General features: G+C 47.0%; 1 protein-coding gene across 1 annotated transcript in view; it reads left to right on the top strand.

The window, feature by feature from the left end:
* oprl1 (opiate receptor-like 1) overlaps positions 1 to 26,501 on the top strand; it is a 66,801-nt gene extending 40,300 nt beyond the window's left edge. The window contains exons 2-5 of the mRNA XM_085343876.1: positions 8,033 to 8,120; positions 8,253 to 8,435; positions 8,900 to 8,984; positions 25,954 to 26,501. Of these exons, the coding sequence (XP_085200002.1) occupies positions 8,033 to 8,120; positions 8,253 to 8,435; positions 8,900 to 8,984; positions 25,954 to 26,501 (904 nt within the window). The remainder of the gene's footprint in view (positions 1 to 8,032; positions 8,121 to 8,252; positions 8,436 to 8,899; positions 8,985 to 25,953) is intronic.
* Positions 26,502 to 27,404: the final 903 nt, after the last annotated feature.

The following is a 27,404-nucleotide window of genomic DNA, read 5'->3' as shown; positions in this document are numbered from 1 at the left end:
CCAAACAAAATGTATAAATTTTAAACGCACAAATCAGTCCGTGCATGATTACATCGCCCCGCCCATCAAAAAGTCACCTGTGTGAATATATCGCCTGTCGTCGGTTGGAAAGTGTTTACTATCAGCCAACCTTAGAGGCGGAGCCACAGAGTTTGCTTTTTTTCACGGCACAGTTTGCTGACTCCTGCTAGCTTTACCGCAGTGAAGGTTTAATGTTGGTCACAGGAACTTGAGCTAAGCGTCATGGGGATGCTCCGCCTCTTTGCCTCCATGCTAACGCGCCGGTGTGCGTGGGCGTAATCGTTTCATGCGTGCACTGCTCCTGAAAACATTTCTCTGCAGGTCAGTCTGTGAAACGCTCACGTTTCCACGGTGACAGTAGCGCTACAGAGCCGCGTGTTAAACGAAGCAAAGAATTTGTGTTTTCTAATTGAATTATTGGAATTGCTCGATGACTCACTGCAGCCCTTCGTGTCTGCGTGCACTCGTGACTCATGATGGGAGTGGAGGTGAAGCAGACTGGGGTTGAGTACCATCAACCCTCAGCTGGCCGAGGCTTTGAATCGGAGCTTCGGGCAAAGCCTCGTCCTCCAGCTGAACCACCGCAGGGACATCTACAGGAAGAGCGTCTCGCACCACGACAGGTCGGGCTCCATCTTCTGTGTGCAGATCCGATCATCGTCGTCATTTATTCGCCGCGCAGCAGCACATTTCATTATCTGCTGCGAGTGTGTCTGCTGAAAGGTTCACAGGTCTAATTGCATTTATTAATTATAAGATAATGGGCTCATGCAAATAAAGGAGAAAGGTGAAGAGGAAATATGAAGGTGAGCAGCGAGAGAGAACCGAGCAATCAAAGAGAGGAAACCAACAAAAACACAGAGGTTTGAATTATTCCAGCTGCTCTAATTTGACTCGACGTGAATTATTAATAGAGCAGAAGGCAGGATGCTCGTCACACTTCCATCAGCTTTATGGCTGTGTGATGTTTTCTGTCTCCGATGGCACCGCAGAAGAAGTCTCCTTTATTATTAGTACAACAATGAGCAGCCAAAGCAACAGGAGCGAGGAGGCGGGTCCCTCCGCCTGGCGGTCTTCAGCACAATGAAGAACAGACTGGGGCAGTCTAAAGAACACCTGAAAACCAAAGCTGATCACTGATTATCGTCCAGTCACAAGTCAGCCAACAGCACGTACTAACCACGTGGTTTAACCGCGGTGGTTAGTACTGTTGGTCGTCCTCCATCTTGGCTTTCTGGGTGGAGTTTATGTTCTCTTCAGGTACACCAGGCTCCTCCCACTGTCCAAACACATGCACTTAATGGGGTTAGCTTAACTGAGTCCCATTGAGACTCAGTGTGTCATGTACCAGAGAGACTTGTTCCACACAAACAGACAACAATAAAATGTACACAGTCGTATCAAAGACAAGTTTTTCACAAAAACATTTGTACGTCGTTGGAAGTCTGTGAAATCGAGGAGCTTCAGGTGCTTCTGTAACGTCTTCCATGAAGACGGAGCAGAGAAGGACAACGCCTTCTTCCTGAGCTCTGCACGAACCGATGGAACGACGAACGTGATGATGTCTTGAGAGTGCACTCTGTCACCAAACTGTGTGACATGTACTCTGATAAATCAGAGGGCAGTCAACCAGAAATAGGCTTTCGTGTAAATGATGTCACCGCGATCCAGGAAAGGTCAAAAAGTGGCAGCAACGAGTCTTTTGTTGAAGTGAAAGAGAAACATGATGAACTTCAGCCTCAGTTTAATAGCTGGTGACTTAAAGGAAAGACTGTCATCAATCACAGCACCGAGGCCACAGTTTCATTCAGTGACATTTAAAAAACATAGAGGTGAATGGTTTTCTGTGTCTGCTGCTGGTGACCTGTCCAGGTGTACCCCCCACCCTCTGGATAAGGCCATGTCTTCCGTCCACACTGAGACGGCGTTTTCGGTCAAGGAAAGCAGATACTTTTGAAATGGAAACGATAACACATTTTATCATGTGATGCAGTCATGTGACCAATTAAACTAAGATGGCATTACACAGCAGTTGTTTTGTTTGACAGCCCTATTAAAGATTAATAGGGCAGTCTGTACGTGCTGCAGACAGCTCTTTGTCAAATTCTTTAATTCTCACTCGCTTTTGCAACTTTGTACTTTTGTGTTACTCGCAGCAACGACTCCACCTCATCGTTAGTCCATTTAACAAACTCGGTGCTTTTCCTCAATTTTCTTCCGCGACGTTTCAACGAGCCGGAAAGTAAATAAGCGGCAGACAGAAATGAGGCAGGCCGAATCTTCTTGCGTTGTACGCATGCGCAGGACTGCAACGTTTTCGACCGTTTCATTGTGGATGAACAAGTGTTTGGAAATGATTAAAAACAATAGTGTGGAGCGTTTTTAGATGAAAACGCTGTTTTCAAATGTATTCGGATTAGTGTAGCCTAAGAGAAGCTTTGAATGTTTATAAGGAAGCGTTCAGGTGTGATCCCACCCTGAGTTGGCACTTTCTCATCCATCTTCTGCCTCAGTGGTCTAAGCAGACACCTCTCTTTCCTCTCGCTCATTAACCTGAGATACCTGAACTCGCCCACTCCTCCTGACCCCTTTTTCATGAACTGTGATGGAGCCGTCACCATGATTGGAGGTGTTAGTTCTCATCTGTGGTGCTTCACTCTCGGCTGAATGCTGATCTGGATCACTGGATAAACCATTGCAGACATATCGTCTGCAGAAAGCTGAGAGAGCCTCTGCCTGTGCTCGTAGCTGTCGTAGAGAAAGAAGGTGGGTCACCAGCACAGAAGATACACAAACTCACATTATAAATGTTCAAAATGTATTAAACGGTTGAAGGTCAGTACCAAAGACCTCCCTCTGCCCAGTAGTCGAGACAAAGAAAAGCTGCCGATTAAAAAAAAGTGGCACAAACAGGACGTGACCAGTTAAAGAGTTGGGGAGAAGTTTAAACAACACAGATGTGTAATCATCGATAAAGCACAAATGAGGTAATTTCCTAACAGAAGTGTCAGATCGTTTATTTAAATGCATTTCTCTAGTTTGCATCCAAACTCCACCTCCAGTCAGGAGGTGGAGTTTGGGGTGGTGGATGGGCGTGCAGCAGGAATCCAACCCGCCCTGAGTGACCTCCGCGGTCGGAGCTGTGAGAGGCGGCGTGCTGGATTAGCTTGGCTCCGAGGAGCACAGAAGTGGTGAGGAGACAATTAGAGTGAGAGCTGAGGAATTAGCTGAGAGGAGGCGTGAGGCAGTAAAGCCTCTGTGATGGACAGAGGTGTGGACTCGAGTCACATGACTTGGACTCGAGTCAGACTCGAGTCATTAATTTTATGACTTTAGACTTGACTTGAAAAAATGTTCTAAGACTTGTGACTTGACTTGGACTTTTACACCAATGACTTGGGACTTGAATTGGACTTGAACCGGTTTACTTGAAAAGACTTGATATTTTACCCCAAATATAAAATTTAACATGCATATTATATAGAGATTGAAAATGTGACGTCATTCACGGGTAGAACCGCAAAGGATTCTGGGAACTCGTGGCAAGAGGTACTAGCGCACGCAGGCTTTCAATTGAAATCAGTCACACAGCGATAAAAAGAAACACAAAAATGTCAAGAAGCTGTTGTATGATTAACTGCAATAGCCGGTCGCATGACAGCCACGGGAAGCCGACGGGTAAAGAGATCGGTTGTTATCGGATTACGTCGTTGAAGAGAAATTGTTCGAGCCATGTTTCCGAAGTGACAAAGACGCGACGGGTGGCCTGGATTGCAGCCATTCAAAGATCAAATATAACGTCCCAGAACACTCCAGCTCACAGGTTAGTCTGCTCCAAGCATTTACACGAAGGTCAGTCTGCTGTTGTAGTTAATACGTCATTTTCATAACATAATTGGTGATATAGGTTACAAGCAAGTCTGGCGCTGAACAGAAATTGTCGCGCTATGCTCCTTTATTTATTGTGCATAAATAGTGAATTGTCCTGACACAATATTGCGTTTCGCTTCTGTTATTATGGTACATTGACAAAAACATATACTTTTATTCACAGGATAAAACAGGTTTTTTGTATCACTAATTGCCCAGTACGATTACAGCATACAATATTATTGTCACTGCTACATTTCTGTGATGCTACCAGAAATTATTTCCACTACTAATTAATTACCGTTGAGCTCAAAGGTCCTATTAATAAACGGTTAACGAATGTGTATTTATGACGACGATTTGTGAGACTGGTAAACTTATGATGTGTACGATGGTCTTTCGTTCTACACGTGCATTTCAAGGTCCTGCACCCATCCGTCGGTAAACTGTACCTGGGCTTGTTGCAGTGACCGGAAGTTACTAAACTTCATGAGTGTATGCACTCACTCCAAGAACCGTATGATTATAAATATGCATATAAATATGCTACGATGAGATAGCTGACTTCATCTAACTAGCAAATGTTTTCCAGGCTACGTTGGTGATGCAGTTTTTTTTTTAAATGATATTTTAAAAAAAAATATCATTTATTTATGTATGATATTTTTGTCATGCGATTTCAAAGCCGGTCCTACAACCGCATCCAAGAATAACATGCAGCTTATCTCAGAACTGTCGGTGAAAATTATTCTTGGAGCTAAGTTTAATTGAGCTGCATTTTAAAGAGGTGCAATTTCACAATTTGTGTATATTTTCTAAGTTCACTATTTTGTCATGTGTTGAGAAAAACACAGATTAAAAAATTACATGGTCTAATATTTACATTTAGCATAACTGCAACATTATTTTTTTCGGGGTTTTTTTAAAGACTCGAAAGGACTTGAAATTCAAAGTTTCAGACTTGTGACTTGACTCGGACTTTTACACCAGTGACTTGAGACTCGACTCTGACTTGCCTGACATTACTTGAGACTTGACTTGAGACTTGAGGATAAAGACTTGAGACTTACTTGAGACTTGCAAAACAATGACTTGGTCCCACCTCTGGTGATGGATGCTTAAATATTTCATGCTTGTTTTGGAGATTCCTTAAGTGCAGACGCACAGAGAACGCTAACAGGATCAAGTGTTCGTTTCAGGATTATGAGGGATACACACAGCAGCAGTGTCTGTGTGAGCGCTTCATTTATCACACAGAAGCTTCAGCTGGACCTCAGAGAGGCAGGAGAAGGGCGCCGTCATGGCGAGGAGGCTGCTGCACATTTGCTGCTGCACAGGCTTCACGTAAAGCAGGGTCACGCTTTTGGACTGAAGACAGGTTCGTGGAAATGTCACAGCTTTTCACCGTTTTTCGGTATCATATAGACAAATTAGATGTGAGAGATTAGCAGTCATGGATGATAGCGACTGAGGTCGCAGGGTTCGTGTTCACCCTCTTCAGGTCTTTATTTGACCTGACTGTGTGTCGCTGTGTTGTCACAAGTGATGGCAGGGACTCAAGCGCAGAGCAGGGTTCAGTTCCACAGTTTATTTACACAGTCACCAGGTGCAGAATATATACGGTGGTGGAAATCCAGGTAGGGGAAGCTCTCTCACACTCACTCTCAACTTCACACTACAACTAACACACGTCCACACGGCGGTAGGTCACAGGTCCGGGAAAACTATACACAAAAGACATCGGTTACACAGAAGCACAGATTAACACAAGAAAACTTCACTGAAGGCTCACTCAGTCGCACAATCATCCAGCGATGAGACTGCCTGCGTCCCAGCCTTAAATGCAGGCCAACAGGTGTGTGGGCCAAGGGCGGGAGCAGTAAGCTCCACCCAGGCGGAGTGGCGAGAAAAAGGGGGAGAGCGTAATCAAAAACACATGTAGCCTTGCAGGGCCGGCCGGCAGACGCGGGACCATGATGTTAGCAGGATTACTGTTAAACACATCAGAGACGTCCTCAGGGGTCGGGCTTGGATCCCTTTACAGACGTCCGGTACCTTCAGATGTACGCACCAAAAGAAATGAAGAGAAACCGGGAGGAATTCTGGTCAGTTTCCAGCTGTGATGGAGAGATGCAGTTTGTTGTGTTGCTGACAGGCAGACTGACTGAATGATGATCTTTGTCCTTCATCCTGATTCTGAAGGGTTTTCATGAAGAATCATTTCTGCGCAGCACGCAGAGGATGGATCTGTTTCTTCCTGAGGATCTTGTCTTGGGACGCTCTTTAAGCATCCGCTGCACGAAGGACTCGTTTGTCTTCAGTGCTTGTGTTTCTTACTGTCGGCGTGCTTTTGCAGTGAAGCACACAATCCTGCGGTAAATCATCAAAGCAGCAGAGCTGATGAAACTCGGTGCAAACGCTGTAAAAAGGTTCGTGTGTGTTTGTGAGAAGACACGACTGCCCGACGCTTCTCTGAGCTCCGGCCTCACCGGTCACTCTCCTCTTCCTTTGTGCCCACGAGCACTGAACTCATAATCAGCATTTCAGGGTTTTTTAACTACAGCAACAGAGCAACAGAAGAGAGAGGAGGTGGAGGTGGAGAGGAGGGGAGATGTGGTCCCGATGTGAAAATGGGCGGAGAGCTCAGCTGAACACCATAAAATATTCTGTGTGAAGACTCCCGAGCTCCCGGCAAGACTCCAGCATGCACAGGGAAGGAGGCAGCAAGGAAAGACAGAAAGGAAGGACCGAAGGAAGGAAAGAACCGGGCGAGAGATGAAAGCAGCTGATTGGAGCTGGGAGGTGGAGCAGTGAAGAGCAGCAAGAGTGGAAAGGTGGAGGAGAAAATAAATGATAATGATAATAGCAGACCGAACGTGACCATGGTGAGAGTCAAAAACAGGAAGTTTGACCTCCTGCCTGACGCACCTGCAGCTGCTTCCTCCACCTCTCTGGCTGCGGAGGCTGCCGGTGTTTAAGTGGAGCAGTAAATTCATTTTTTTAGGGTGAAATAATTCAGAAGCACATAAATAGAAATTAAGATTTCCCTGGATTAATATTGTGACGGCTGAACGTCGCCGCTCCTTTGCCTCTCTCAGCCGCTCTCTATGAATCTTCATCTCTCAGTTTTGACCTTTAAGACCTGATTTTAACTTAATAAAGGCGGCTTCCTGTGAGCTGCAGGTGGAGACGGAGTCAGAGGGCTGAGTACAGCAGGGATACATCAGAGGGAGGCAACGAGAGGCACGAAAGCATAAAAGAGTGAAAGACACAGATGTTGGGATGTAAAGGAAGCGAGGAACATAAAACCGAAGCTGGAGAAACAATAAGAGGACTGAAGAGGAAAGGAGGCAGAGGAGGAGACGAGAGGAAGAGTGGAAGAAAGAAGGGGATGTGCTGAGGAGAGAGAGCGAGGGTGAAACCGGCTGGGGGCAGGGAGGAGGTTTGACTGCACTGCGTTTTCTACACTTGGTTCAAAGTTGCAGCAGCCGATGCGCTCGGATAAGACGCAGGTCACATGACTCTCCGCTGCGTGCTTCTGTTCGTGTTTCCTTCTACACCCCAGATGTCTGCCATCCTCCCCGTGGTTCCTAAATTAAGGTTAAAAAAGCAGAGCTTGCTCCTCACCCGACTGCTTCTTCTGCCGCCTTAGACCTGGTTTTAGATTTAGGCTCGGCTCAGGCTTACGGCGGGCGCTGTTTACAGGCTCAGGCGGGTTGCTAGGTTACAAACCTGTCTTCTAGGCGTGGCTGTGTTGACAGCGCCTCCTGCTGTCTCTAAAATCACATACGTGACTAAAGTGCGTCACGTGACGGTTCAAGTTTGAAAATGTCGCATTGAAACTGAAGCTCGCGTTCACGCGGCCTCCGTGGGAGGTCACAGGGCTACGCGTGCCTCTTGCAGTCTGGTTGCTGAACAGCTGGAACGAGTGCTCCTCCTCATCTGCCACAATAAAAATCAAACAAACTAAAAAAAATGTTTTTACAAATTTGCCACAAGTCCCTCCCCTTCTTGATTTTGATTGGTTGGTGACAGTGATGAACTGAGAGTGGTCAGCGGGGCCGGTGGTTATCTGCTGTTGTCAGGTGCTTCACTGAGGTGTGTGTTTGTGTGTCTGACTGAACTGATTCTTCTCGCTCAGGTACACCAAGATGAAAACAGCCACCAACATCTACATCTTTAACCTGGCACTGGCCGACTCGCTCTTTCTGGCTACGCTACCTTTCCAGGTACGACATCATCTGCACGCGTGCAAACTCTGTAGGTTAACCACCTGTTCCTCTAGGAGCTCCGGCTCTGTGACCCTGAGCAGGATAAGTTGTGTGATTCACGCTCAGACTCTGCTTTCTGGATGTTTCCAGGGCACTGATTTGTATCTGGGCTTCTGGCCATTCGGGAACACTCTGTGCAAAGTGATGGTGTCCATCGACTACTACAACATGTTCACCAGCACCTTCACGCTGACGGTGATGAGCATGGACAGGTACGTGGCTGTGTGCCACCCTGTCAAAGCGCTGGACATGAGGACTCCTCACAAGGCCAAGGTACGTTTTATCCTGCTGTCATAAAAAGCCGCCGCTGTGACATCACCGTCTCGCTCCTATCAGAGGGAAACCTTGTGTTTGTTTAGTCTAAATTAGTGAAACGTTATGAACCAGTGAGCAGCTTCCCTGACCTTTCTGACAATAAGCTGTCTTCAGCCAGAGGAGTTGCCTCCTGCTGGTCATTGTGTAGAATGCAGGTTTAAAGAACTTTTCAGAGGTTTTCTACGTTATTTTGACTCTTTTTATAGACGTATCAGGACCTTAAAATATAAAGCCCTGATTGGCTGTAAACCCCTTAAAGGCTGAAATATAAAATTCCAGTTTTCTCGAAATGGAGAGTTTATTGATCCATCTGACAAATTTGTTTTCAAATTTTAATTTCCGTGTATGACTCTTAATTTGTGTAAAAATGATGATGTGGAAGCCTTAAAAACATTAAACTGTTCATGTCTTCATGTGTTCAGGTGGTGAACATCTGTGTGTGGGTGCTGGCGTCCGCCTTCGGAGTTCCAGCGACGTTCCTGGGAAATGTGGAAGAGCACGAGAACAGTACGCCACGCGCACACACACACACGCACGCACGCGCACGCACACATCTCAGTGTCACCGAGGACCACAGGCTGCAGATCTGACGTGTACGTCCTGCACAGCTCCACGTCTACATAAAACCATTATCATCATCAGCTGCAGCGACCTGTTCCCACGAGCACTTCATCTGCCTGCACCGTAGAGCATTGAATTTAATCACAGCTTCGGGCTGTAGGGGAATTTAATCCTAATGACAACTACGAGTGAAACATGGCTGTTAACGCTGTAGCACAGCGCCCTCACTCCTCTCTGTTCCAGTGAGAAGCTCTGACTCTGTGATGTCTGTTTCCTGCTTACAGCAGATAGACAGACTTTAACGCTAGAACATGCAGACTGCTGTTATAATGTATCTGTATAGCGCTTTACTCGTCCCTAAGGACCCCAAAGCGCTTTACACATCCAGTCATCCACCCATTCACACACTGGTAATGGCAGCTACCTTGTAGCCACAGCCACCCTGGGGCGCACTGACAGAGGCGAGGCTGCCGGACACTGGCGCCACCGGGCCCTCTGACCACCACCAGTAGGCAACGGGTGAAGTGTCTTGCCCAAGGACACAACGAGCGAGACTGGGGCTCGAACCGGCAACCTTCTGATTACAAGACAAACTGCCAACTCTTGAGGCACGATCGGGTTAGCTATTACCCTAAGCATGTCCCGCCTCCTTGGAGCGTAAAGATCCTCAGTCTCTTATCTCTCCTGAGGACACGTTAGTGGGTGGAACAAAGAAGAACCTGAAGTGAGGCAGAGGCTGAATTAGAAGGCTGTACTTCGCAGCGAGACGTGGCCGTGCACTGATCTGAACCTTCAACACAGAGCGTCCCTGCACAGACTGCACCTTCAGATACTTCCATAAAGATGAAACCCTAATTAAATACAGTAACGTGCAGCTGATCAGTATCTGCTCCTTACTGCTGTCACTGCGCGCTGTCTGACTAATGCTGTTAACCAATGTCAGCATGTCTTTATCACCACTTTGACTGAATAATAAAGCAAATAATGCAGAACTAAACTAAAGTGACACGAGGCTTTCATTTAAAAGGAGCCTGCACACGTGCAGGTCAGTGTCGCCGTACCGGTGCAGATCACGAAAGACGCTGCATCGTGTTTTATTCATGAATGCACTGCAGCAGCAGCTCTGCACCACAGCCCTGCATCTTGGGGTAAACTCATTAATCACAGGTTTGTCAGCCGGGAGGCCCACGGAGCTTTGTGGTTGCTTTTCACAGTCACAGGGATTCCACTAAGTTTTTATACCTAAACTCTTAAAATTCACCAGGTTATATAATAATTTCATCCTCAGATGATCACTGTAATAGTATAATAGAAGACATTGAAGACAGGAGTAGCTTTTCAGGCAGACTGTGGTCCTAACGTCACCGCGAGCTCTGGCAGGACACCAGCAGACTGAGGATACAGGTGCCAGAGCCATTACTGCGCCCCTTCAAAGGGAGGCGGGTGCTCAGGAAGGCCTCTTGGACGCCTCCTCTTAGAAGTTTTCTAAGCAGACCCAGAACTCACTGGAGAGACCTCATCTCTGTCTTGTCTGGCTGTAAAAACCTGGATAGTGGAAAATACTGCACGGGAGGAGCCCAGCCTACCCTGTTGCCAGTACAACTTCGCTTTGGATAAGAAGAAGGAAGCTGGTGCACGGCCCTGCTATGTACACATCGAGCAGGAGCAAGTTTTTGATGCTCACCGGGCTGCAAGAAGATTCAGCAGCATCTCTGAAGAGTTTACCCTCAACCAATCAGCACAGACTAATCAGCGATCACTCCCAGAGGAGGAACTTGTTAGACTCTGAGCAATAAGGTGTGCAGATCAGTGCAGCCTGTCTGCAGACGTGTTAAACTTTCCAAGAAGGGAGTTGAACGCTGTGTTTAGCATTAGAACTCACTCCATCAGGAACATGTGGCCGCGTGCTGCTTTAGGTCTGTCTGGGTCAGCGCGGCTCGCCATCGTCAATAGAGCATCCACCTGTGACGGGCTGGGAGCGAGACCATAAACCTGCTTCGTCGCAGCACTGCGGGAAGCCACGTGCACGGCTTTGCTTCAGTCAGGCCGGATCAGGTTCTGTTCCCGTCAACTGTGCTGAGCTCAGCCCTGACAAGCTTTTCATTTTGGCTGTAGCTCAGGTGGCAGAGCCGGTCAGCCACCAATCAGAAGGTCGGTGGTTCGATCCCAGGCTGCCTGCTGGCTGCATGCCAAATATCCTTGGGCAAGAAAGTAACCCCACGTTTGCCTACAGGTGGTGGTCAGAGGGCCCGGTGGCACCAGTGTCCGGCAGCCTCGCCTCTGTCAGTGCGCCCCAGGGTGACTGTGGCTACAGTGTAGCTGCCATCACCAGTGTGTGAATGGGTGGATGACTGGATGTAGTGTAAAGCGCTATACAAATGCAGGCCATTTTATTAAAAGCTGAGGCATGGCTGCAGATCAACTGCAGGCGCGTTAGAGTCAACTCAAATTCGTCTCTCTGCGTGAGACGTCTCAGGACTGCTGAGGTGAGTCTTCAGACAGCGAATGGCCGAGCAAAGCGGGATGTTATCAGGCTTGCCGTTTCCTCATGACTGGAGTGTTGATGAGTGCTGACCTGGTGTGAAGGCCCGACTGGGCTGGTAAAACAAACTTTGTTTCACTTTTCTCAGCTGTTTTTGCTTGGCTGTGTCTCTCTCTGAAGTCTGTGCACAAACATCCGTAATTATGAAACCCACTGCGCTCGCTCCCAGGACGTACTCTGAAGCCTCTTTGTTGATGCTGAGCATGTCTGTGCTCTTTAACCTGCTCTCTGCTGCTCGTCATTAATAATGTGTTTCAGCGGCGTTTACCTCACTTTGTCCTTCAGCGTTTGGCGTTTTGACTGGCTGCTTAAGCTTCGATGGAAATTCTCATCATTATTTATCGTCTGGCGTAAAGACCTGGAGCACACAACAGCACTCCAACATATCGGCAGGATCTGTCAGAAGAGCTCTGATCCCCTCCCAAAAACACAAGCAACAAATTGCAAATGTTGGGCACTGGTGAGGCTCAGACGGACTTTAATCACTAACACGGCTCGTTTGGTGACATCTGACATGCTCTCTGTAGGGAGCCTTCAGCAAAGGTTTTAAAATGTTCATGAAACTGAATTTATTTGTTTTTCTGGACATGAACACAATTATTTTGAATCTAGTCTCATATTTTGTCATGTCCTGGGTCAGTTGACCCACTGTTTTGATGTCATTTTGTATTATGGTTTATGTCTAAGTAGGGGTGGGCAATAGAAACGGTATGAAATTGGCCAACAGTAGAGATTTTGACTGTACCGCTCTACCACGATAGCGCATATTGATGGTTTGTTTGTCTTGGTCAAAAGCATTAGGGGTTAGGGTTAAACAACATCATCTGCAAATTATGTTGCGCGACAGTAACAGTGAAGAGACGAAGCACGTTTTGGAATATGGGGAAAGCCAAAAACTGCGCTTCCTCCACTTCCGTAACATTGATTCAATAATGTTGAATTCTCTCACAGCTGCTCTGTTCCCGTGTTGTTGCAGTATATTAATGACCACTAATGGGAATAAATGGCCTGTATTTGTAGCCACAGCCACCCTGGGGCGCACTGACAGAGGCGAGGCTGCCGGACACTGGCGCCACCGGGCCCTCTAGTAAATAGTAACTATAATTAATTACTTTTTCAAAGTAACTTGCCCAACACTGTTAATGACTAACCTTGTATTGTGGATGGATTATCTCAGTTGTTCTCCTGACTGAAGTTTGGTCCGTTTACAGCATCCTGCTATGCGATTGCATTTGTTTAACCATCAGGAACCTTCACGTTAACTTTTATCAAGTGGAAAAAAGTTAGCGTTCATACTCCAGCTTCACTGTGTATATGCTATGCTAACATAGCTGTGTAGCTAGCTACCACGTAGCACATCATTATATACCAGCTAGCCCAACTTCAGTAACCCACAAACGTCACTGCTGTTTAGGTTTCTGTCTCCATTTGGGTTAGTTTAGGTTAATTTTGTTTTTCTTTGACGTTCCAACAATAAAGTTGTGTGTTTGTGTCAAGTCCTGCCTGACATTTGGGTCCAATCCTGCCTGCTCCACACACAGTTCATGACATATTAGCTCATTCATGTGTGCAAGAAGAGAAGTTCTGGAAGTTCTGGAGGGTTGATGTGTCGGGCTAATGATTCCTGTTGATTTGTTTCATCATAAAAACTTGTGAGACAGTCTTAGAAACAGGCGACGGTTTATATTAAAATGACATGAATTCAAACCGCAGGTTGATTGGTTACTGGGCTGATGAGTTACCTCTGAGTCTTGCAAACATCCAAACAAATGCAGAAAGCGTTGAATGAGCATTTACTTTATTTATGTTTATTGTGTGAACTCTAAAACAGCTCGTTGGAAAGCTTTAAAGGAAATCCCAGTCTGATGGCAGGAATTCTGATCAGAGGCTCTGGCTGAGCGTGAGCGATTCAATTCAATTTTATTTATATAGCACCAAATCACAACAGCAGTCACCTCAAGGTGCTTCATAGATACAGAGAAAAACCCAACAGTCATATGACCCCCTATGAGCAAGCACTTTGGCGACAGTGGGAAGGAAAAACTCCCTTTTAACAGGAAGAAACCTCCGGTTCAGGGCGGGGCCATCTGCTGTGACCAGTTGTGGTGAGAGAATGAAGACCAGATAAAGACATGCTGTGGAAGAGAGACAGAGATTAATAACAGATATGATTCAATGCAGAGAGGTCTGTTAACACATAGTGAGTGAGAAAGGTGACTGGGGTGTGAACAGATTCTGCAAATGAGCTGAAAAAGTGCAACAAGAGCCACTGAGCACGTGCTAGAGGACAGAGCTCTGCTCTTATTGGTGCACAGACTCCATTTACCCATTTACAGCAGAGCGCCAACGGGCCGCCGCTGAAGCAGCCTGTAGCACAGTTAAAACATCGTCGTCAACCTTTCTGTTCTTGTCAGCAGGTCCTGGCTTTGAATCACAAACCAGGACATGAAGCCTTGTTTCTGCTCCAGATGTTCAAAGGTATGAAATGGTTGGAAAGTTTACGTGTTTGCCACATCTGCTCTCAGACGCTGCTCTTCATTCCTCTCCGTATAGACCCGGCGGTTTCTGCTAAATGCCTCCACCTGCTCCTTCTCTGCACTCTGAGCCCACTCAGGCACTCATATCTGGTGATGTAAGTCACACGCGTTGATATTTATGAACTCATATAAATGAACAACCCTGCAGGCCTGTGTGAGAGGGAAGAGTGGAGCTGAAGCTCAAACATAAACGTTTGTCTCCTAAAAAGGTCAAAATATCCAGAGAATGCTGCTCAGTTCAGTCGCACGCACAAAAAGAAGCTTTTCTCCATCTAAAGGCATCTACACACCAACCCTGAACGCAGACCAACACAGACCAACACAGACTCACACAGATTCACAGAGACTCACACAGACCAGCACAGACCAACACAGACTCACACAGACCAACACAGACCAACACAGACCAACACAGACTCACACAGATTCACAGAGACTCACACAGACCAACACAGACCAACACAGACTCACACAGACTCACACAGACCAGCACAGACCAACACAGACTCACACAGACCAACACAGACCAACACAGACTCACACAGACCAACACAGACCAACACAGACTCACACAGATTCACACAGACCAAAACAGACCAACACAGACTCACACAGACTCACACAGACCAACACAGACTTACACAGACCAACACAGACTCACACAGACCAACACAGACCAACACAGACCAACCCTACTCACACAGACCAACACAGACTCACACAGATTCACAGAGACTCACACAGACCAACACAGACTCACACAGACTCACACAGACCAGCACAGACCAACACAGACTTACACAGACCAACACAGACTCACACAGACCAACACAGACCAACCCTACTCACACAGACCAACACAGACCAACACAGACTCACACAGACCAACACAGACCAACACTGACCAACACAGACTCGCACAGATTCACACAGACCAGAACAGACCAACACAGACTCACACAGATTCACACAGACCAAAACAGACCAACACAGACTCACACAGATTCAAAGAGACTCACACAGACCAACACAGACTCACACAGACTCACACAGACCAGCACAGACCAACACAGACTCACACAGACCAACACAGACTCACACAGATTCACACAGACTAAAACACAGACAAACACAGACTCACACAGATTCACAGAGACTCACACAGACCAACACAGACGAACACAGACTCACACAGACTCACACAGACCAGCACAGACCAACACAGACTCACACAGACCAACACAGACCAACACAGACTCACACAGACCAACACAGACTCACACAGATTCACACAGACCAAAACAGACTCACACAGATTCACACAGACCAACACAGACCAACACAGACTCACACAGATTCACAGAGACTCACACAGACCAACACAGACTCACACAGACCAGCACAGACCAACACAGACTCACACAGACCAACACAGACCAACACAGACCCACACAGACCAACACAGACCAACACAGACTCACACAGACCAACACAGACCAACACAGATTCACACAGACCAACACAGACTCACACAGACCAACACAGACCAACACAGACCAACACTGACTCACACAGACAAACACAGACTCACAGAGACCAACACAGCCTCACACAGACCAACACAGATCAACCCTACTCACACAGACCAACACAGACCAACACAGACAAACACAGACTCACACAGACTCACAGAGACCAACACAGACCAACACAGACTCACACAGACTCACACAGACCAACACAGACTCACACAGACCAACACAGACCAACACAGACTCACACAGACCAACAGAGAGCAACACAGACCATCACAGACTCACTCAGACCAACCCAGACTCACACAGACTCACACAGACCAACACAGACTCACACAGACCAACACAGACTCACACAGACCAACACATACTCACACAGACTCACACAGACCAACACATACTCACACAGACTCACACAGACCAACACAGACCAACACAGACTCACACAGACCAACACAGACCAACACAGACTCACACAGACCAACACAGACTCACACAGACCAACACATACTCACACAGACTCACAGAGACCAACACAGACTCACACAGACAAACACAGACTCACACAGACCAACACAGACTCACACAGACCAACACAGACCAACACAGACCAACACAGACCAACACGACTCACACAGACTCACACAGACCAACAGAGACCAACACTGACTCACATAGACTCACACATACTCACACAGACCAACAGAGACCCACACAGACCAACACAGACTCACACAGACCAACAGAGACCAACAGAGATCAACACAGACTCACACAGACTCACAGAGTCCAACACAGACTCACACAGACCAACACAGACTCACATAGACTCACACATACTCACACAGACCAACAGAGACCCACACAGACCAACAGAGACTCACACAGACCAACACAGACTCACACAGACCAACAGAGACCAACAGAGACCAACACAGACTCACACAGACTCACAGAGTCCAACACAGACTCACAGAGTCCAACACAGACTCACACAGACCAACAGAGACTCACACAGACACACAGACTCACACAGACTCTTTCGGCTCACCTGTACTCACCTGTGTGTCTTTCACTTCCTGTTTGTGTTCCATGTCGATAACATCAAATCAAATCAAATCAAATCAAATCACTTTTATTGTCACATCACATGTGCAGGTACATTGGTACAGCACATGTGAGTGAAATTCTTGTGTGCGAGCTTCACAAGCAACAGAGTTGTGCAAAATACAAGAACGTAAACAAGCAAAATACAAGAATGGCTACATCTGAAACTAATAAATATATGTACAATATATAATAGTATATGCATTTCTGGATGTGTATACTAAATATTTTTCTACCTGTGTGTGTGTGTGTGTGTGTGTGTGTGTGTGTGTGTGTGTACACATATTTTACAGATTAAATAGAGTAAACAATAAATAAAATATATAAAAATATACAGAGTTGATACATGTGCAAAACAGTGGCATTACTGTACAGTATGGAGTGCATAATGTTAAAGTTCCAGTAGTGAAGCTGAGGTGTCTATGACGTGTTCAGCAGTCTGATGGCCTGGTGGAAGAAGCTGTCTCTCAGTCTGCTGGTACGGGACCGGATGCTGCAGAACCTCCTTCCTGATGGAAGCAGTCTGAACAGTTTATGGCTGGGGTGACCAGTGAGTCGGGTAGTGCAGAGCAGATGAAGTCCCTGACCAGCTTCTCGAAGCATTTGCTCACGATGGGGGTCAGGGCTACAGGTCGCCAGTCGTTCAATGAGGAGGTGGTGGAGGATTTGGGTACAGGGACGATGGTGGCCATTTTGAAGCAGGCTGGGACTACAGACAGAGAGAGGGAAAGGTTGAAGATGTGCGTGAACACTCCAGCCAGCTGAGCCGCGCATGACTTGAGGACGCGGCCGGGAATCCCGTCCGGACCAGTAGCTTTGCGTGCGTTCACCTTCCTGAAGCACCTCCGCACATCCTCCTCAGACACAGTGTGCTGTCTGAGGAGGTGCTGTCCCCATTCAGGATTTCTGCTCCCAGATCGCTGCCCAAAGCTCGTGGTTACAGGTGAGAGCGAGGTTGCCCCTCCCCCCCAAAAATGGATTTTTCTGCAGTTGGTTTTGGCGTGTTTGCAGGGTGAGCTGATGAAAGGCGTTCAGCCTCATAAAATCCATCCTTAAAACAGTTTCTGTGCACGCCGCTCTCTTTGTTCGCCGTGACTCGCTGATTCGAATCGATGCTGGAACTTTTCTGACATTTATTTCTGCGCTGAACTAATCGTTGGGACACGTGGCCGCACGCAGCACACTTATTAGCTGCTGAATGGAGCGATGTGCTGCAGCAGAGAGATCCGGAGTGCGGCAGCTCCTTATTGATCGGCCTGCAGCGACGGCCTAATCCCATCATCGCTTTTATTAGTCTAAGCTACATGTGCACCGCCTCCTCTGCTGCCTCCTTCTCCTCTTCATTGCCTGTTTCTCCTCCTCTGTTCAGCTTTGCTCTGATTTGTTTTCGTCCTCTTTTCATCCTCTTCCTCACCTGTCGGCTTCAATCACTACACATTTCTCCTTCCCGTCTCTCTTTCATCTCTCGTGAGTTTATTCTTCTTTATTCTCATCTGTTTAGTTTTACTTCCAGTTTAGAGCTTTGTCTTTATCCCCTGCTGCATTTAATTTCAAACTCCTCCTGTCTCACATCTTCGTTCCCATCCTCCTTCTCCATCTGCTCTCCTTCTTCCTGTGTAATTCCACCTCGTTGACCTGCTCTTGGAGCTTCGCTGTGCTCCTCTTCCTCTTCTGTCTCCTCCAAACAAACAAAGGGTCGAGCAGCCTCAAAGCTGACGGCTGCAGGCACCGTCACAGCTCGCTGCTCACAGTAATTGGGGTCAAAAGCCTTGCACAAGGACAGGGCGGCAGGATGGAGGCCAGAATCAGCAGCTCCCTGCTGTCAGACCGATCTGTCCAAAACAACACGGCGACAGGTGCTGCAGACTCTTCAGAGGGTGGAGTTATCGCAGCATCCACAAGCACAGAAAGGTGGGTGGAGCTTCAGTGACATGCCCCGCTGGTTTGTGATGTTTTACTGCTGCCACCATCTTGGTTCAGATACGAAAAGAGCAACACGGTGTTAGCCAATCAGCATGCAGTTTCATACCGCCAATCCATGATGACTGAGCGTGAAGTCATCAGCACTGATTACGGAGGTTCTGTTTCACATACACTTCTACAGGAAGACTTATCGCCATCTGGTGGCCATCAGATAGGATTTTGGCAGAGGTGCTTCTGCGTGGCGTTGTTTTCCGGAAACCAACCAACAAGTTTCTATGACATGGATGATACGAAACATCACGGCACATTTGTTCGTCTCCTGAGGAGGACCGCGGTCCCGATGAAAGACGAGAAAACTTGAGCAAGTATTGGCTGCGGTTGTGACTGAATGGCGACACCTGTGGTTCAGGAGAATACTGCAGCACCTTAACAGCGAGCATAAATAGAAGTGACCGTGTGATGATGTTGCAGACCCAACGTGACCAGTGGAGAGGGTTTACTGAGGACGTGCTACCTGCAGATCTGTATCTGGTACAGAGTAGAGAGACAAACAGATCGCAACATCTGGATCTTCAGACCTGACACTGATGCTGCTCTCTATGAAGATCACAGCTTTCCACTTTGATAGTTTAACCTGACTTTTGCTTTTTTACGGCACTAAAGGAGAAAAACTGGGATGACGTGGAATTATCTGAGTCCTAACACGTGGCAGGTTTGGACCAAAGACTGAACAGTGATCAAGCTTCCACCTGTCAAACATCGACACGCGGAGGTTTGGACCGAGCTGCACAGGTGGGAATTTAACTGCCCTCGCGTGTTCAGGTGGCAGCACATCAAGAGCCAATCACAGCAAAGCTACACGTCCCGTACTGTGTAACAAAGAAAGGAGAAAGCGATGAGGAAGGCTTTTTCACTCTGAGCGAGAGACAATCAGCGGTTGTCACGACGATATCAATATATCTCTTAAATTAAAATTGACAGAAATAGTGAAAGAATCAGGATCAGACGTGAGGCGCTGCAGACAGAAACAGAAGAGGTGACGTGAAGGAGATTGTAGGGTGGTTTGTGGGCGGAGCTAGAGTGGTGTGTTTAAACTCAGCATTATATAGGGTTAAAAATCTCCATAGTCTTGTCAGCGACATAAAGTGCTGAGACTGTTGTGTGATGCACTGATGGGTGAACGCTCGAGCAGACGCAGACCCTCTCTACTCTAAAGCACCTCAGAGTCAATCTTCTGTCTCCGTCTCTTGAGGTCCAAACTGGGGTGGGCGGGGTCAACCCACTACGTCACATTTACTGTAAAAATGTGAGACGTGTCCAAAGATCCGTCACTTAGTAACAAAGAGCCGTTACTGAGTGAGTGCAGGCTGACCTTTTCCAGAACTGCGACACACTGCAGCGGTGTCTCTGATTTCCACCAATCACAGACTGAAAAGTAGATCTGTCCACCGTCACATGACCTCTGAGCACACTCGGCTTGTTCTGCACTACTGTTGGCACGTTGTCTTAGTAACTGACACACACATCTGGGAGACTCACAGATGTGGGCATGATGGAAAATCATCCCTGTGTAGTGCCCCAGTCGTGGGTCTCTAAGGCTGCACTGTCCTCGTGCGTGAGGACGTGGTCATTAATTTATGGTCTTCCAGTGTGAATGAACTTTGACCCTCCGTCGTTTAAACCTTTTCCTGTGTGCAGAACTCACACACCTGTGTAAGTGATCAGTGCTCTCCTCTGCTCACTGCAGCGCTTCATTTTTACTGAGACACATTCACGTCGGGTTTAGAAATGAAGAAGCAGATACTTTGATAAAAAACCTGATAGTAGTCAAACTAAATGTAAAACACAGACTCTGAAGTACGAATATCAAGTTACTCCAGAGTCCAGGCCCAATCTCCTCTACGCTTTAACCTCGGCTGTACTAAGAGCATCTGTTGGATGATCTCAGTGCTGTTTTCAGGTTAAATATGTGGAGGAGGTTGCCACCATTTAACACTTTAAAAATCTTAAAACCAACACGATAATGGACAGGGAGCTGGTGTAAGTTTGTCTTCTAACACCTGTTAAAAGACGTGCAGCAACATTTTGGACTAACTGCAGGCGACGGAGAGACGAGTGTTGGAGACCCAAACAGAGAGAACTGCAGTAGTCCAGTCTAGTGGTGATCGATACGTTTGTCCAGGTCTTTAGGAGGAAGATGAGACATCGCTTTGGCAATTTCACCGAACTGATGAAAACTGTTTTTCACAGCTTGGTTCTCTCATTTAAAGATCCGACTAAAGACACTCTGAGGTTTCTAACAGTCTGAGAATGATGACAAGCGAGAGGACCGAGGCTCTGAGTTAGCTCATCCAAAGGGGCGTGGCCTCCAAAAACAATCAGTTCAGTCTGGTTTTTGTTTAGGGTGAGAAAACTCTGTGTTAACAGCTTTAACATCATGTAGACGGTTAAGCAGAGGCTGCAGTGGGACATATTTGGAAGTGTGTGTGGTTATTGCTCTCGCTGGCTGAATCGCTGTCATGGCTTTGCAGAGTTTGCTGTGACTTTTTCATAGGACATTTTCTCAGGGAAGGCTGAATTAATGGTGACAGGAAGTGTTTGTGCTAACTGTGCAGTGTGAAAATGGTTAGAAATTAGAAACAAAGTGCTGACCCTGTAGTTAAAAGTAGGCTGTAATTAGTGTGAAGTCTCCGCGGACTGTAAAATGCTCTTAATTCATTACAAACACACTTGTTGGATCAGGACCCGTCTGATTGGTGCAGAGCTCGGCCGTGGCTCGTGCTCCTGCACTCAGGCCTCAGGAATAAAAAGATCTGCCTGTAATCTGCATTCTTCAAGCATATTAATAAAACATCAAATCCAGCTAATGTCAGCAAACTTACCTGCCAACAGGTAATCAATCATTTTTAGGCCCGTTTGTGGCGTCTTTGGCGAATCGATGGCAGGCTCGGAGCTCGTCTGAGCAGGAACAGAGTCAGGCGCTGCCCCTGACTCCTCCCAGCACTTTAACACTAAACCCTGTCAAAGTTCTAGATGAACATGACCGTTGGTCTGAGCATCTTAATCTCAGTAAAGACCTTCACAGGGTGCGAGTAGGACGAGTCCATCAGAGGAACAGCTCAGAGAGGCTGAGATGGTTTGCACATGTGTGGAGGAGGGAGGGTGGAGGATGAAGGTGGACCTTTATTTAATGGACAGGTCAGTTAATCGAGGTTGATTGGTAACTGGGGTCACATGACTCGATTCCGGTATGAAACGTTGCGTTTCTGGAAGGAATTTTTTCCGATCTTTGTGAGTTTGGGCTCTTCCTCCAAATGAAGGATGAGCTGTGGTCATCGTTCTCAGTGCTGGACTTAAAAGACTAGTATGTGAGCTCAGGTCTAAGTTGAGTCTTTAAGGTGCAGTTTTCAGTTATTTAGTGAATGCAGGTGATGAAGGTGAACTGATGAGGGTGCGCTGCAATCAGGTATCTGACCTGCTGAAGAAGGTCGGAGCTGTTTTAAGGTGCAGTTGTGAACCGTGGCTGTTTCTCGCTGTGATGTCCCACTGACATGCCTGTGTTTGATTTGGAAGTGTGTTGGTTTTGGATTTCCAGGTGTTTGCGGTGAACTTTTGTTCTTTTTCCTTCTGGTGTCTCCTCCGTTGGGTTGTGGCATAACTCTGCAGTCATTACTTTCTTATCTCTCCATGGGCTCAGACACATTTATCTTCCTGTCTGCCTTCTCCAGCTGCAGACTGTATTATGATTAAACTGATTAAACCAGCTGACTCTCCTGTCACTGCTCATTCATACATTCATACCTTTTATCCTTTGCACCTCCCATTTTTCTTTTCGCTTTTATGTGCCTGTTTCTGTTATTAGCATACTAATTAGCATTTTTAATAAGCACATTAATATGCAGATATCAGGGACGTTGTTCCCTGTAGGTTCTCTTCCATCCTGCCGGCTGCATTGCAAATGAGTAGCTGGAGGTTTACTCCTCTCTGAGTGCAGGACTGTGGATCCTTGAACTAAAACTGGAGCATACATCCAATCAAAAGCAGTCTAACACACACGATTCTCCACCAGGAACTCATGAGGACAAAGCGCTGCCGTACACTCGACGTCAATTCAATTCAATAAAACTTTATTGATCCTGAAGGTTGACCCCGAAGGAAATTGGGTTAAGGCTGCCGACGTTTGCCAGCGCCGACTTACCCTTCTGACCATACATACATTACACAAACATCACATGGGGAAGACAGGTCAGAGAGGTATAACAATGGAAGATGCACCACATGAGGAAAGATAAGGAGAAAAAAATAACTCCCCCCAGACTGAGCTCCAACAGGGAGATCAGTTTGAGAACAGAAAAAACACCTCTGCACATGAAAAAACTCTAAATACACCAAAGAAACACATGACAAGCAGCAGGGGGGTAAAGGGTGAGAGACAGCCGATTTAGACAGCACATCCAGGCGTGCGTGCGCTGGTCTCCTTGATCCACCGTCAGCATCGGAGGGGAATAAACGTCGAAGGCGTTTGGAAAGGGAGGGGGGATGAGTGTGTGTATATCAGAATATGTATGTGTGTGTGTGTCCAGAGTTCAGCTGAGACAGTCTCCTTCACCCTGCTAGGCTAAGTAAACAGTCTTCCAGCCAACCCAGGTGGCCTTGCATGAATGGGAAGGGACAGACTAAACACAGTCGTTATCAGGGTGTTGTTGTTCGGCTCCAGCCTTGAGACCACAGCTGGCGCCGAGAGGGTATCCGCATGAAGTGATGGTGGTTTTTACAGGGAGTGCAGAATTATTAGGCAAATGAGTATTTTGTCCACATCATCCTCTTCATGCATGTTGTCTTACTCCAAGCTGTATAGGCTGGAAAGCCTACTACCAATTAAGCATATTAGGTGATGTGCATCGCTGTAATGAGAAGGGGTGTGGTCTAATGACATCAACACCCTATATCAGGTGTGCATAATTATTAGGCAACGTCCTTTCCTTTGGCAAAATAGGTCAAAAGAAGGACTTGACAGGCTCAGAAAAGTCAAAAATAGTGAGATATCTTGCAGAGGGATGCAGCAGTCTCATTCAAAATAGTCAACAGGGTCGCAAGAAGCGTGTGGAAAAACCAAGGCGCAAAATAACTGCCCATGAACTGAGAAAAGTCAAGCGTGCAGCTGCCAAGATGCCACTTGCCACCAGTTTGGCCATATTTCAGAGCTGCAACATCACTGGAGTGCCCAAAAGCACAAGGTGTGCAATACTCAGAGACATGGCCAAGGTAAGAAAGGCTGAAAGACGACCACCACTGAACAAGACACGCAAGCTGAAACGTCAAGACTGGGCCAAGAAATATCTCAAGACTGGTTTTTCTAAGGTTTTATGGACTGATGAAATGAGAGTGAGTCTTGATGGGCCAGATGGATGGGCCCGTGGCTGGATTGGTAAAGGGCAGAGAGCTCCAGTCCGACTCAGACGCCAGCAAGGTGGAGGTGGAGTACTGGTTTGGGCTGGTATCATCAAAGATGAGCTTGTGGGGCCTTTTCGGGTTGAGGATGGAGTCAAGCTCAACTCCCAGTCCTACTGCCAGTTTCTGGAAGACACCTTCTTCAAGCAGTGGTACAGGAAGAAGTCTGCATCCTTCAAGAAAAACATGATTTTCATGCAGGACAATGCTCCATCACACGCGTCCAAGTACTCCACAGCGTGGCTGCAAGAAAGGGTATAAAAGAAGAAAAACTAATGACATGGCCTCCTTGTTCACCTGATCTGAACCCCATTGAGAACCTGTGGTCCATCATCAAATGTGAGATTTACAAGGAGGGAAAACAGTACACCTCTCTGAACAGTGTCTGGGAGGCTGTGGTTGCTGCTGCACGCAATGTTGATGGTGAACAGATCAAAACACTGACAGAATCCATGGATGGCAGGCTTTTGAGTGTCCTTGCAAAGAAAGGTGGCTATATTGGTCGCTGATTTGTTTTTGTTTTGTTTTTGAATGTCAGAAATGTATATTTGTGAATGTGGAGATGTTATATTGGTTTCACTGGTAAAAATAAATAATTGAAATGGGTATATATTTGTTTTTTGTTGTTGCCTAAGTTGCCTAATAATTATGCACAGTAATAGTCACCTTCACACACAGATATCCCCCTAAAATAGCTAAAACTAAAAACAAACTAAAAACTACTTCCAAAGACATTCAGCTTTGATATTAATGAGTTTTTTGGGTTCATTGAGAACATGGTTGTTATTCAATAATAAAATTATTCCTCAAAAATACAACTTGCCTAATAATTCTGCACTCCCTGTACTTTAGTGCGAACAACTCATATAAATTTCAAAGCAGTTCTACAGTCCAACACTGGTCGCTCAATCTGCCGTTGGAGAGCCGTGAGCTTTCTATGATGTTATCCAAACTTACGTTCCGTGATGTTGTCGTCCTTTTTGCTCTAAGAGCAGGTTCTGAGAACTCACGACCACAGTACACTCCCCCAAGATGTGATCGAATTTGCGCTCACAGTTGTTGTTCGAGCTAGCCCCAGATGTAATCCAGTTTTTCACTCAGAGGTCTTGTTCTGAGTATTCACGGCAGCCGTGCGTTCTCCAAGATCTTCTCCGTGCTGCACTCAATGAGCCCATTTTGAGAAACTCACGCCTCGTCCCATCATTTCAATCCCAGCGGGCAGCCTTGTGGGGGTTTGAACAGCCGGTTCCGCTTCCTTAATTCTTCGATAAGTCAGGGCCAAGCCAGCTCCGATCAGCCAGAACCCTGTTATCATGGTTCCGAATAGGTAGATATCTTCAGCACTCAGGCTCACTCAAGCCCAGACTTCTCATTGAGAAAGGGGTGTCAATTGCATTTAGGGACCAGTTGATCCATTCCATAATTCTCTTTTAGGTTTTAGAGTACAGACTGTGAGAGAGTGTTCCAGGGAAAGTAATACAAAAAACACGAGACTAGACAAGGACATAAGAGGCTAAGCAGGGAAGCTAAGGGAGAGGAGGAGGAGGAGAAAAGTGCGACCGCCTTCGTCAAGAGCAAGAGCAGATCTCTCACTGTGAACTCATAAAATCACGTTATTCAAAACAAACCCTGCCGCGTACTTCTCTGTTTGAAAGTGTAACTCGTCACACTAACATATTCCACCTTTAATAGAACATCAGCCGCTGTCCTTGACATTCATGCCAACAACACATACACCGACCAACCTACATCTCCCCCTGCCCTCCCCCTTTTTCTCCCGTATTTAATACTTCTTCTTTATTTCTCTTTTGAACTTATAGGTTCGGAGTGCATAGTGGCTCTGCCCGAGCCAAAGAGCCACTGGGATCCCGTCTTTGGTACCTGTGTCTTCGTCTTCTCCTTCCTCATTCCTGTGGCCATCATCAGCATCTGCTACAGCCTGATGGTCAAACGCCTGCGCAGCGTCCGCATCCTGTCTGGCTCCAAGGAAAAGGACCGAAACCTGCGGCGCATCACCAGGATGGTTCTGGTCGTGGTGGCGGCATTTGTGGTGTGTTGGACCCCGATCCAAATCATGGTCCTGGCTCAGTTTCTGGGCTTCAACCTGAGTAGCCTATTCACAGTGGTCCTCATGCACTTCTGCATCGCACTAGGCTACGTCAACAGCAGCTTGAATCCCGTGCTATATGCCTTCCTCGATGAAAACTTCAAGCGCTGCTTCCGAGAGTTCTGCCACCCGTCTCCATTCCGCCTCGACCCCCAGCAGTCTGGCAGAATGAGGAGCATCGCCAGGGAGGTGGCGGCTGCCTACAGCTGCAAAGCCGGAGACGGCGGGGGGCTAGGGGGAGGGATGCCGAATCCAGCATGACTAGGCGTGGAGCTCCCCTTGGTGGGGGTGGACCCCCCACAGAGGGGAGAGACCCATGGAACTGGGAACTCCAACACAGAATTGACTCAGATTACAGCTCTCTAGCGGCACGAGCCCTCCCGCCCCCCAATGAGGAGACTGGCCTGGGGCGGGGGGGAGGGCGACAAGGAGGATGAGTTTGAAAGGAAAAGGATTTAGGGATGGAAAGAGGGGATGTGGGGACAAGTTTAGAGTGAAGAGTAGCAGAGATGTCCGATGCCCAGACTCGTGTTTTGAAACTTTATGCGATAAGACGGACACATAAAATACTAAAATGCCTCTGGAAAAACTCTCATCCAGCTTCAAGAGAGCTGATGAATATTCATTCGAGCTCCAAAACAACAGCCTTGTGAAAAGAAACTGGATCTGTGGCGTCCCTGGAGAGATGACTCTGTGACGAGAAGGCAGGAGGTGAAGTGAATGTATGAAAATCAGGAGGAGTTAAACAGGAGCTGCCGATGCCAAATCAGAAACTCTGATGCTTTTACAATAAATAAATAGAACATCGGAAACTCTGGACCACGAAGACATGCAGAGAAGGAGCAGATCATTCCTAAAGTTTGAAATGCTTTCAGTCTGGAGAACTAGGACATTTTTGCTGTGATGGTTTTGGTAAATGGAGGCCACATAATGTAATATGCTGCTGCCAGCATTTTACTGGGCCAGAAGTGTGACTGGACTGATGTGAAATCTGCAGCTTGTAGAAGTAAAAGAGCAAGACGAGATTCTGTTAAATATGGGGGTCAGGTGAATGTCATTTCTTATTTGAGTGACATTTCTCAGCTGAGACTCAACAAACCTAAGACACCCATGGAAGGACACGTTTCCTTTGACTTTCTACATGGTGCTTGTGTGCGGGGGGGT

This window comes from Diplotaxodon limnothrissa, linkage group LG20, assembly GCF_057381915.1.
Source record: "Diplotaxodon limnothrissa isolate DT_005_m linkage group LG20, D_limnothrissa_male_GT1.1, whole genome shotgun sequence".
In the NCBI taxonomy this organism is placed as follows: Eukaryota; Metazoa; Chordata; class Actinopteri; order Cichliformes; family Cichlidae; genus Diplotaxodon; species Diplotaxodon limnothrissa.
This window is presented reverse-complemented; position numbering and strand designations above follow the sequence as displayed.